General features: G+C 41.3%; 1 protein-coding gene across 8 annotated transcripts in view; it reads left to right on the top strand.

The window, feature by feature from the left end:
- ATXN3 (ataxin 3) overlaps positions 1–12,043 on the top strand; it is a 52,354-nt gene that overhangs the window by 28,933 nt on the left and 11,378 nt on the right. For all 8 annotated transcript variants that reach the window (XR_010342102.1, XM_064375168.1, XM_064375170.1 and 5 more), the window contains one exon: positions 6,731–6,861. Coding sequence is in view for 7 of the 8 variants with exons in the window: in XM_064375168.1 (XP_064231238.1) it covers positions 6,731–6,861 (131 nt within the window). In the remaining variant the exon portion in view is untranslated. The remainder of the gene's footprint in view (positions 1–6,730; positions 6,862–12,043) is intronic.

Below are 12,043 nucleotides of genomic sequence, written 5' to 3'. Positions count from 1 at the left end.
CATTTTTTAGGCCTTGGTACAGATTTCTAAATTGCTTTACAGAATAATTCCCATGTGATACTTCCGTCATGTTTATTTCAGACTTTTTTTTTTGCCAAACTATAATGGTCTAAAGACATACTTTACAGAGAAACTATGATACAAAATTTACAGGTATATCTAAGAAAACTATATTTAAAGCATAAAAATAAACGCTTCTTTTACTTAATTTTTTTTTGTTTTTTTTGTTTTTTTTTGTTTTTTAAGACGGAGTTTTGCTCGTTACCCAGGCTGGAGTGCAATGGCGCAATCTCCGCTCACTGCAACCTCCGCCTCCTGGGTTCAGGCAATTCTCCTGCCTCGGCCTCCTGAATAGCTGGGATTACAGGCATGTGCCACCATGCCCAGCTAATTTTTTGTATTTTTAGTAGAGACGGGGTTTCACCATGTTGACCAGGATGGTCTCGATCTCTTGACCTCGTGATACACCCGCCTCGGCCTCCCAAAGTGCTGGGATTACAGGCGTGAGCCACTGCGCCAGGCCCAATTTTTTTTTTTAAATTAGATTAAAAATATGAACCTTCCAACAGATTGAAGTTTTTAGAATAGTAAAGATAATTCGGTAATACCCAATAATGACTAAGTAAGTTATAATAAGCATGATGTCAGCAATAATTAGTGCTTGTTAGTAAACAGTGTCAGGCAACCTTGTATCCTTTTAAAAATGTTCGAATAGGCTGGGATTACAGGTGTAAGCCAGTGCCCCCAACCCATTTCTGCCTTTTAAAGCTCATGTGAGCACTTAATTTGTAACCAGAATCCTACTTGTAAAAGAATCTAAGACATCTAGCTTTTAGCTTTAACGTCTATAATGTTGAGGGTACAGCAAGGTGGATGCTGAGTGCCTCTTGGACATGTTCCATCTCAGTGTCTTCACAGCTGGAAGGTGTCAGCATTGTTTCAAGGTCGGTAATTTGTTTACTTCTCATTTTTCATAAACTAAAAGTAGAATAAAGGCTATCCCTCTAAAGTTGCTAGCTCACCTGCCCCTCCCTTGCATTCTCACCTACCTTCTTGAGTGGAGGGGAAGAGGGCATGGGCAGGAATACTCCATAACTCAGTCCATCTGTCTTGTGCCATGTCACAGCATCAAGATGTGCTAATGGGAGGACACTGCCCTTGTGTGCTTCATTACCCGTGCACGCTAAAGTGTTACACTTACACACAGGTCAGTATTCTGGCTCAGACCAACAGGGAGAAATTGCAGTTTTCATTGGTTGAACTTTCTTTACTCTTCACAGTTTTAAAACACAAAATCAAGAGGAACTCTAGAAAAAAGTGTGCCATTGTCTTAGTAATTGTTGCAGGTAGTTTAAAAATTCTGGCTTCTTTTGAAATTCTTATGTACCTTTTTTTTTTTTTTTTTAAACCTATGGCTTCTCATTCAGATTGTCAGCTGTTTGTGAGTTTTGGTTTTTGGTTTTCTGTGTTTGTGTTTATATATATGAAATACAGATTGAGGCCAGGCACAGTGGCTCATGCCTGTAATCCAGCACTTTGGGAGGCCAAGGCGGGTGAATTATCTGAGGTCAGGAGTTTAAGACCAGCCTGACCAACACATTTGGTAAAACCCCGTGTCTACCAAAAATACAAAAATTAGCCAGACATGGTGGCACATGGCTGTAATCCCAGCTACTCGGGAGGTGGAAGCAGGAGAATCACTTGAACCTGGGAGGTGGCGGTTGCAGTGAGTTGAGATCATGCCACTTCACTCCAACGTGGCAGACATGAGCGAAACTCTGCCTCAAAAAAAAAAAAAAAAAAAAAAGAATATAGATTGAGTATCCCTTATCCAAAATGCTTGAGACCAGAAGTGTTTTAGATTTGGGTTTCTTTTTTAGGATTTGTGAATATTTGCAATATACTTACCCGTTAAGCATTCCAAATCCAAAAATCTCAAATCTGAAATGCTCCACCGAGTACCTCCTTTGAGTGTCTTGTTGGTGCTCAAAAAGTTTCTCATCTTGGAGCATTTGGATTTCAGATTTTCAGATTTGGGATGTTTGACCTGTAATTTCAGATATACATAAAAGCAGAAATAGTACACAGAGCTCCTTATATCTTTCACCCATAATCTCCAATAGTTGGCCTTTCTGAACCATTTGGGAATAATTTGCAGATATGACTTTCCATTGTGTCTCAGTTGTTCAGTGTATATTTTCTAAGTACAAGGATATATATTCATACATATTTACATCATAACCATCATGTTTAAACATTTTAAAAATGGGGATTTGTGACCAGGAGTGGTGGCTCACGCCAGTAATCCCAGCACTTTGGGAGGCCAAGGTGGGCAGATCACAAGGTCAGGAGACCGAGACCATCCTGGCCAACATGGTGAAACCCCATCTCTACTAAAATACAAAAAAAAAAAAATAGCCAGCATGGTGTCGCATGCCTGTAGTCCCAGCCACTCAGGAGGCTGAGGCAGGGGAATCGCTTGAATCTGGGCAGAAGAGGATGCTGTGAGCAGAGACTGTGCCACTGCACTACAGCCTGAGCGACAGAGCAAGACTCCTTCTCAAAAAAAAAAAAAATGGGGATTTGTATTACATTGTTTTTCCTTTTGAAAAAATTACAGAGGAACTTAATGCAATAGCTATTACTTAAAATCTGATAATGTAGTAGTAGTTTTCATTTCTTTCATTTATCAAGTGTTCAGTGAATGCTTACTATGTAACAGCCCAGTTATCAGTCCTGGGAGAAGTCTATGAATGAGATAAGATTTGTGCTCTCTCTGGGCATAGTGGCTAACACATATAATCCTAGCACTTTGCAAGGCCAAAGCAGGCGGATCACCTGAGGTCAGGAGTTTGAGACCAGCCTGACCAACATGGAGAAACCCCGACTCTACTAAAAATACAAAATTAGCTGGGCCTGGTGGCGCATGCCTGTAAACCCAGCTACTCGGGAGGCTGAGGCAGGAGAATCACTTGAACCCAGTGGGCAGAGGTTGCAGTGAGCCGAGATTGCGCCATTGCACTCTGGTCTAGGTAACAAGAGGAAGACTGTCTCAAAAAAAAAAAAATTGGTGCTCTCCCGAGCTTACAGGCCATAAAGAGGGAAATAAACAGAACACCAGATGATGATAAGTTTATGCTGAGAATTAAAATGAAGTGATGAGGTAGTGGGAATGTCAGGTGGCTACTTTTGGTGGGGTTGTTAGGAAAGGTGTCTCTGAGGGGCTTTTTAAACTCAGACCTGAATGAAAAGAATGAGCCAGTAACAGAAACATTATGTTAGCTCATATGGTAGTTCAAGATACTTTATCTGCTCAAATGTATTGTTTTCGGTGACTTTCAACAACAATAAGGGTCTATAAACCAACACTCATTCACATAAGAATAGCCACCAGTGAATCTTTTTGTATGATAGGTTTTTTGTTTCATTTTTAAAACAGAGTCTTGCTCTGTCGCCCAGGCTAGAGTGCAGTGGTGCAATCTTGGCTCACCACAACCTCTCCTCCCCGGTTCAAGTGATTGTCCTGCCTCAGTCTTCTGAGGAGCTGGGATTACAGGTGCTCACCACCTTGCTCACCTAATTTTTGTATTTTTAGTAGAGATGATTTTTCACCATGTTGGCCAGGCTGGTGTCAAACTCCTGACCTCAAGCAATCCACCCACCTCGGTCTCCTAAACTGTTGGGATTACAGGTGTGAGCCACCGTGCCCAGCCATGATAACTTATTTTATGATGAAAATACTTATCTCTTAATTTGTCTGATAAATTTAAATTTTATGTCTAGGATTCCTAGGATCAGCACTTCTATATTTTAAAGTAATGTATATCAGACTAACTGCTCTTGCATTCTTTTCATGCCGGTGACTACTTTGATTTGTGGAACAATGTATTTGCCACATGAATAGTTTTTCTCATGGTGTTTATTCTTTCATTTAGTTTTGTTTTTTGTTTTTTGATTTTTTGTTTTGAGATGGAGTTTCACTCTGTCTCTCAGGCTGGATTGCAGTGGCGCGATCTTGGCTCATTGCGCCTCTAGGGTTCAGGCGATTCTCCTGCCTCAGCCTCCCAAGTAGCTGGGAGTACAGGCGCTTACCACCACACCCGGCTAATTTTCTTTTTTTTTTTTTTAAAGATAAAGAAAGAAAAAGGGGGAGAGAGAACAGGATTCTTGCTCTATTGCCCGGGCTGGAATGCAATCTAAAAATAGGTATTAAAAACCTCTTTTATGCCAATAATTGTGCTTAACAACGGAGACAGGAAGGAATAAGGTAAGAAAATAACAAACAAACAGCCAACCAATATTTAAGTCTGTGAAATGCTATGCAAATGCTGAAGAGTGATTTACTTCCAATTATGTAGTCACTTTCAAAATAGGTGTAATATGATACTGAGAAAAATGTATGTTCTGTGGACCTAGGGTGGAGAATTCTATAAATATTCACTAAGTTTACTTATTCCAGATCTAAGTTCAAATCATAGATGTCCCTATTAATTTTCTATGTCATCGATCTGTCGAATATTAACAATGTGGTGTCAAAATCTCCCGCTATTATTGTGCGGGAGTCCAGGTCTCTTTATAAGTCATTAAGAACTTATGTATCTGGGTGCTCCTGTATTGGGTGCATATATATTTATAATCATTAACTCCTGTTGTTGCGTTGATCCTTTTACCATTATGTAATGTCCTTCTTTGTTTCTTTTAGTTTTTGTTACTATTAAAGTCTATTTTGTGAGAGACGAAAGTTACAACTCCTGTTTTTGTTTTTGTTTTTTCTGCACTCCATTTAATTGGTGAATCTTCCTCCATCCCTTTGTTTTGAGTCTTGTATGTCGTTGCTTGTGAAATAGATCTGGATACAGCGTACCGATGGGTTTTGACTTTTTATTCAATTTACCTGTCTGTGTCTTTGATTGGGGCATTTAATCCATTTAAATTTAGAATTAATATTTGTGAGTTCAATATTGTCATTTAATGCCAGCTGGCTATTTTGCCCATTAGTTGATGTAGATTCTTCATTATAGAGATACTCTTTAAGTTTTGGAAAGTTTTTGGGATGACTGATACTGGTTGTTCCTTTCTGTTTGTAGTGCTGCTTTCAGAAGCTTTTGTAAAGCAGGCCTGGTGGTGATGAAATCTCTGATTGCTTGCTTGTTCGTGAAAAATTTTATTTTTCCTTCGCTTATGAAGCTTAGTTTGGCGGGATATGAGATTCTGGGTTGAAAATTCTTTTCTTTGAGGATATTGAATATTGACCCCCACTCTCTTCTAGTTTGTAGGGTTTCTGGTGAGAGGTCTGCTGTGAGTCTGATAGGCTTCCCTTTATGGGTGACGTGGCCTTTCTCTCTAGCTGCCCTTAGAATTTTCTCCTTTATTTCAACCCTAGTGAATCTAGCAATTATGTGTCTTGGAGTTGCTCTACTTGAGGAATATCTTTGTGGTGTTCTCTGGATTAGCTGGAGTTGAGTATTGTCCTGCCTTACTAGATTAGGAAAGTTTTCCTGAATAATATCCTGAAGAATATTTTCCAACTTGGATTCATTATCTTCATGACATTCAGGTATACCTATCAATCGTAAATTAGGTCTTTTCACATAGTCCCATATTTCTTGGAGACTTTGCTCATTCCTTTTTACTCTTTCTTCTCTGATCTTGTCTTCTAGTTTCATTTCATTAAGTTGGTCTTCGACCTCTGATATCCTTTCTTCTGCTTGATGAATTTGACTGTTAAAACTTGTGCATACTTCACGAAGTTCTTATATTGTGTTCTTCAGTTCCATTAATTCACTTATATTCCTCTCTAAGTTGTCAATTCTCGTTAGCATTTCGTCAAACCTTTTTTCAGAGTTCTTAGTTTCTTTACATTGAGCTAGAACATGTTCTTTTAGCTCACTAAAGTTCCATCTTATCCACTTTCTGAAGCCTAAATCTGTTATTGGAACGCACTCGTTCTCCATCAGGCCTTGTTCTCTTGTTGATGAGGAACTGTGATCACCTGTAGAAGGAGAGGCATTCTGATCTTGGGTATTCTCAGTCTTTTTACGCTGGTTTCTTCCCATCATTGTAAGTTCATCCACCTGTCGTCTTTGTAATTGCCTACTTTCAAATTAGGTCTCTGAGTGGATGTCCAACTTGTTGATTCCCAGCGCCAAAATCTGAATAACCCACTGCGCCGGCCAAAACAGCGGCATTAAGATTCATGGTGCTTTTCTGCCTGGGAATCTCCGGTCTGGCTTCTGTCTTGAGTCCTTTCTTCAATCAGGTAAATGGGCGACTCTGCCTTCCTGGAGCTCCAAATGTCGATCAAAAGGGGATCCAGTCCTGTTTACTCTGCACCAAGAACCACCGCGCTGGGGCGCCGGCAAAACCGCAACGCTGGCCACAAAGTTGCCCTGGCAACCTGTGGGGCTCCTCCACTGGGAATCTTCTGGTCCGTGGGTAACAAAAATTCATCTGAAAGTGTGGCGTCCTCTCGTTCTGTGCGCTTTCTCTGGGAGCTACAATCCCGAGCTGCTAGTGATCAGCCATCTTGGATCTCTCTCCATACCCGGCTAATTTTTGTGTTCTTAGTAGAGATGGGGTTTCACCATGTTGACCAGGCTGGTCTCGATCTCCTGACCTTGTCATCTGCCCACCTCGGCCTCCCAAAGTGCTGGGATTACAGGCATGAGCCACTGTGCCCAGCCTGTTAAGTTTTGTTTTTTAAATATACATTCACTTTTTAATGTTTCAGACAGCAACAGCAGCAGCAACAGCAACAGCAGCAGCAACAGCAGCAGCAGCAGCAGGGGAACCCATCAGGACAGAGTTCACATCCACGTGAAAGGCCAACCACCAGTTCAGGAGCTCTTGGGAGTGATCTAGGTAAGGCCTGCTCACCATTCATCATGTTCGTTACCTTCACACTGTTTTTTTTTTTTTTTTTTTTGAGACTGAGTTTTGCTCTTGTTACCCAGGCTGAAGTGCAATGGCGCAATCTCGGCTCACCGCAACCTCCGTCTCCTGGGTTCAAGCAATTCTCCTGCCTCAGCCTCCCGAGTAGCTGGGACTACAGGCATGCGCCACCATGCCCAGCTAATTTTTGTATTTTTAGTAGAGACGGGGTTTCACCATGTTGACCAGGATGGTCTCGATCTCTTGACCTCGTGATCCACCCGTCTCAGCCTCCCAAAGTGCTAGGATTATAGGCGTGAGCCACCGCGCCTGGCCACCTTCACACTTTATCTGACCACAAGCTTCCTGTGATTTTTGCTTTATATTATTCTTTTTCCCCTCTAATCATATTAAGACTCTTAAATAAATTTGTAATCTACTAAATTTCCCTAGATTAAGGAGCAGTTACTATTAAAAAAAAAAGCCAGATGTGGTGGCTCCCACCTGTAATCCCAGCACTTTGGGAAACCAAGGCAGGAGGAATGCTAGAACATTTAATGAACACCTCAACATAATAATATCAACTTCACAGTGATTTGTACAGTCTCCAAAAATTCCTTAGAAATCATGAATACTAGTAGGTCAAAAAGAAATACATTCTACCACCTGGAAAATGAAAAATACTTGAGTTTAATCTAAATATACTCAACTATATTCACAATGGGATGTGCAGAGTTAGTTTCCAAGTCTTGTTTTAAATATGTCTTAAACTTTGGCCAGTTAGTAATAGAAGTTGAGTGAAAAGGTAACTGTATCTGACAAAGAAATTGTAAGCAGAATATATAAAGAACTCTTAAAACTGAACAGTAAGAAAACCACTCAAATAGGATGAAGGATTTGAAAAGATATTTCACCAAATAAGATACAGGGATTACAAATAAGCACATGAAAAGACTCTCAGCATCACTAGTCACTGGGAAATGCTCAGTAAAACCACAATGAGATACCACGGCACCCCTGTAAGTGTGGCTTAATGAAGAAATAAAACTGACAATACCAAGTATTGGCAAGGATCCAAGCAGCTGGGACTTAGGCAGTGTTAATGGGAATGTAAAAGTGTACTCTTTGGAAAACAGTTTGGCATTTTTTTATAAACTTAAATGTATGCTTAACCATGTGCTCCAGCAATCCCAATCATGCATATATAACCAAGAGAAAAGAAAACTTAGGTTCACATAAAAACTTACATCAAATGCTTATAGCTGGCCGAGTGTGGTGGTGCACACCTGTAATCCTAGCAATTTGGGAGGCCACTGCAGGTGGATCACCTGAGGTCAGGAGTTCAAGACCAGCCTGGCCAACATGGTGAAACCCCATCTCTACTAAAAATATAAAAATGTGCTGGGTGTGGTGGCGGGCACCTGTAATCCCAGCTACTCAGGAGGCTGAGGCAGGAGAATCACCTGAATCCAGGAGGCGGAGGTTCCAGTGAGCCAAGATTACGCCATTGCACTCTAGCCTGGGCAACAAGAGTGAAACTCAGTCTTCAAAAAAAAAATGCTTATAGCAGCTTTATTCATAATTGCCAAAAATTACAAACTGCCTAAATGTAGACCTTCATTTGGTTAATAAATGCACAAACTGTGGCATGTCCAAACAATTAAATACTAAATGGGATGAACTGGTACTTTTTCCTATTCCTCCTATTATATACAGCCAAAACAACTGAACATTTGTATAAAACAAGCTGAATGTCAAAGGCAGAGAGAAGACAGATTGGCTGGGGACCTTGGAACCAGAGGAGCAGCATGGTGGGGAGTGGCCTGGATTTTCTTTTTGCCTCATTTGTCCTGGACTTGGTACTGGAGAAGCCATGGGCTCAGATCAAGAGAAAACCCCCTGAAAAGTCTGCTTTCTAGCCAAAAGAGGCAGCCTAACAAGACAAACACTTTTAGATAATAGCACTCTAGTCAAATACCACAGAATAAACTGGCCCCTTCACTCCTGTCAGGAAAGGACAAGTGGGAGCCAAGATATGTACCCCAACCTGGAAGTCATGAGGTACACTTCACCCCTTTCCCAGCCAAGGTGGTGTCAGAGAAGGCTGAGTGGGGAGCTGGGGTTTTCATTGTTTCCGGAAGGTGATAGCACTTCTTTCCCTCGGTGTCAGTGGTCACAGGAAGCCTGAACTTCTATCCAATAATACATAAGCATATCTCTGGCTCCTATGTGGGTGATGTCAGAAAAGAGGCCTAGTAGAGAATCCAGACTGTTGCTGATACCCACCAATAGCAAGCACACCTCCACAATATCCGTGGAGGCCACAGGGGGATCAGTAACAAGGCAGTCTTCTCCCTCCCAGCCAGTTATAGATCAGCGAAGGACTAGGGGGCTACAATTCCCATGTGTGTTTAGCAGTAATCCCCATGACCACCACTCCTTGTCATCACAGGCCTTGAAGAAACCTAGACTTCCACCTCCCTCTGGTTGTGGCAAGGTGGCACTCCCTTTTCCCTGCTGGCAGTGCTGTGTCAGAGGAGCCTTGCCAAATTGGAAGATGAAAATGAGATTCACAGTCTCATAACGTAATGCCCCAAATTTTCAAGATTCGGTTGAAAATCACTAAGCCAGGGTGCAATAGCTCACACCTGTAATCCCAGCACTTTGGGAGGCCAAGGTGTGTGGATCACTTGAGGTCAGGAGTTCAAGACTAGCCTGGCCAACATGGTGAAACCCCATCTCTACTAAAAATAGAAAAATCAGCTAGGTGTGGTGCTGTGCTCCTGTAATCCCAGCTACTGGGAAGGCTGAGGCAGGAGAATCACTGGAACCTGGGAGGCGGAGGTTGCAGCGAGCCGAGATTGCGCTATTGTACTCAAACCTGGGCAACAGAGCAAGACTCCATCTCAAAAAAAGAAAATCACTTATGAACCAGAAATATCTCAACTTGAATGAGAAAAGACAGTCAGTAGACACACCTAGATGGCACTGATGTTACAACTACCTGATAAGGGTTTTTTAAGTAGCCATCATAAAAATGCTTCAGTGAGCAATTACAGTGAGCACACTTGAAACAAATGAAAAAATAGAATGCCTTAGCAAAGAAATAGAAGATACAAAGAAGGCCCCCATGACATTTTAGAATTGGAAAATAGTAGTAATTGAAATTTTAGGAATTTTTAAGACCTCTCTCAGTAGAATGGAGAGGACAGAGGAAAGAATCAGTGAGCTTGAAGACAGAAAAACAGAAATTACCTATTCTGAGCAACAGAGAGAAAATAGACTAGAAAATTTAATAGAGCCTTAGAGACCTGTGGCACTATAACAAGATTTAAATTTGTGTCATGGAGTCCCAGAAGGAGATCAGAAAGAGGGTACGGCTGAAAAAGTACTGGAGGAAGAAGTCATGGCTGAAAATTTCCCAAATTTGGCACAAGTCAGAAACCTACAGATTGAAAAAGCTCAGTGAAGCTCAAATACAATAAACCCAAAGAAATTCACATAGACGCATTATAGTCAGATTTCTGAACACTGAAGATAAAGAATGAAGATGTTGAAATTACCATGAAATGACTTTACCTACAGCAATTTAAATGACAGCCAGATTTCCCGTCAGAGATCATAAAGGCCAGAAGGAAGAGGTACATACATTTTTTCTAGTGCTGAAAGGAAAAAACTCTAGGCCAGGCGCAGTGGCTCACGCCTGTAATCCCAGCACTTTTGGGAGGCCAAGGCGTGCAGATCACCTGAGGTCAGGAGTTGGAGACCAGCCTGGCCAACAAAAGGAAACCTCATCTCTACTAAAAATACAAAAATTAGCTGGGTGTGGTGGTGCGTGCCTGTAATCCCAGCTACTTGGGAGGCTGAGGCAGGAGAATCGCTTCAGCCCGGCAGTCGAAAGTTCCACAGTGAGTTGAGATTGCGGCACTGCACTCCAGCCTAGGTGGCTGAGCAAGACTCCATCTCAAAAAAGAAAAGAAAAGAAAAGAAAAAATTAGCCAGATGTGGTGGTGGGCACCTATAGTCCCAGCTACTTGAGAGGCTGAGGCAAGCGAATTGCTTGAGCCCGGGAGGTGGAGGTTGCAATGAGCCAAGATCATGCCACTGCACTGCAGCCTCGGTGACAGAGTGAGACTCTGTCTCAACAAAATAAGAAACCCAAGGAAAAAACTCTAAACCCAGATTTATATATCCAGTGAAATATCCTTCAGGAGTGAAGGGGAAATTAACAATTTGTCTCCAGTAGACCTACCCTAAAAGAATGGCTAAAGGAATTTCTCTAAAAAGAAATGATAAAAGAAGAAATTGTGGAACATCAGGAAGGAAGAAAGAACAATAAAAAGAGTAAAATTGGGGTAAACACAATAGGTTTTCCCCTGCTTTTGAATTTTCTAAATTGTGTGATGGTTGAAGTAACAATTAATAGCACTGATTTGGTTTTCAGTATATATACAGGAAATATTTAAGGCAATTATATTACAAATGAAGGGGAGGGTCAAGGAATATAAAGGGAGGTAAGCTTTCTATATTTCATTTGAACTGATGCACTACTTTGGAAAATAATTTGACTATTTGTTTAAAAACTGAACATAACCCTGACCATATGACATAGCATGTATATTCCTGGGCATTTATCCTAGAAAAACAATAAATTTTTTAAATTTTTTTTTAATATTACACTGTCTAAGTGCTGTAATATTAGTACTTAGAGAGGGAGGCCAAGGCAGGCAGATTGCTTGAGCCCAGGAGTTCAAGACCAGCCTGGGCAGAATTTCTATTTTTGGCTGGGCACAGTGGTTCACGCCTGTAATACCAGCAGTTAGGGAGGCCGAGGTAGGTAGAATGCTTGAGCCCAGGAGTTCAAGACCAGCCTGGGCAATACTGCATACTCAAAAAAGAAAAAAAAAATTTAGAAAAGTATTTTAAATGTTCTTAATTGCTGAATGCCTCTTTGGCTAATATTTGGAAGAGCATTATTTAGTCCTACAACTGACACATTGTTCCACTGACACAATTGCCCAGGCTGGTCTCGAACTCCTGGGCTCGAGCAGTCTGCCTGCCTCGGCCTCCCTAAGTGCTAGTATTACAGACGTGAGCCACTGTGCCCAGCCAAAAATAGAAATTCATATTATCACAAAAACATATATACAAATGTTTATAGCAGCCTTATTGG

The sequence above is a fragment of the Aotus nancymaae genome, unplaced genomic scaffold (assembly GCF_030222135.1).
Source record: "Aotus nancymaae isolate 86718 unplaced genomic scaffold, 86718_ANA_hifiasm-v0.15.2.pri h1tg000011l, whole genome shotgun sequence".
NCBI lineage: Eukaryota > Metazoa > Chordata > Mammalia > Primates > Aotidae > Aotus > Aotus nancymaae.
The sequence above is the reverse complement of the archived record's forward strand: the minus strand, read 5'-3'. Positions and strand labels throughout refer to the sequence as shown.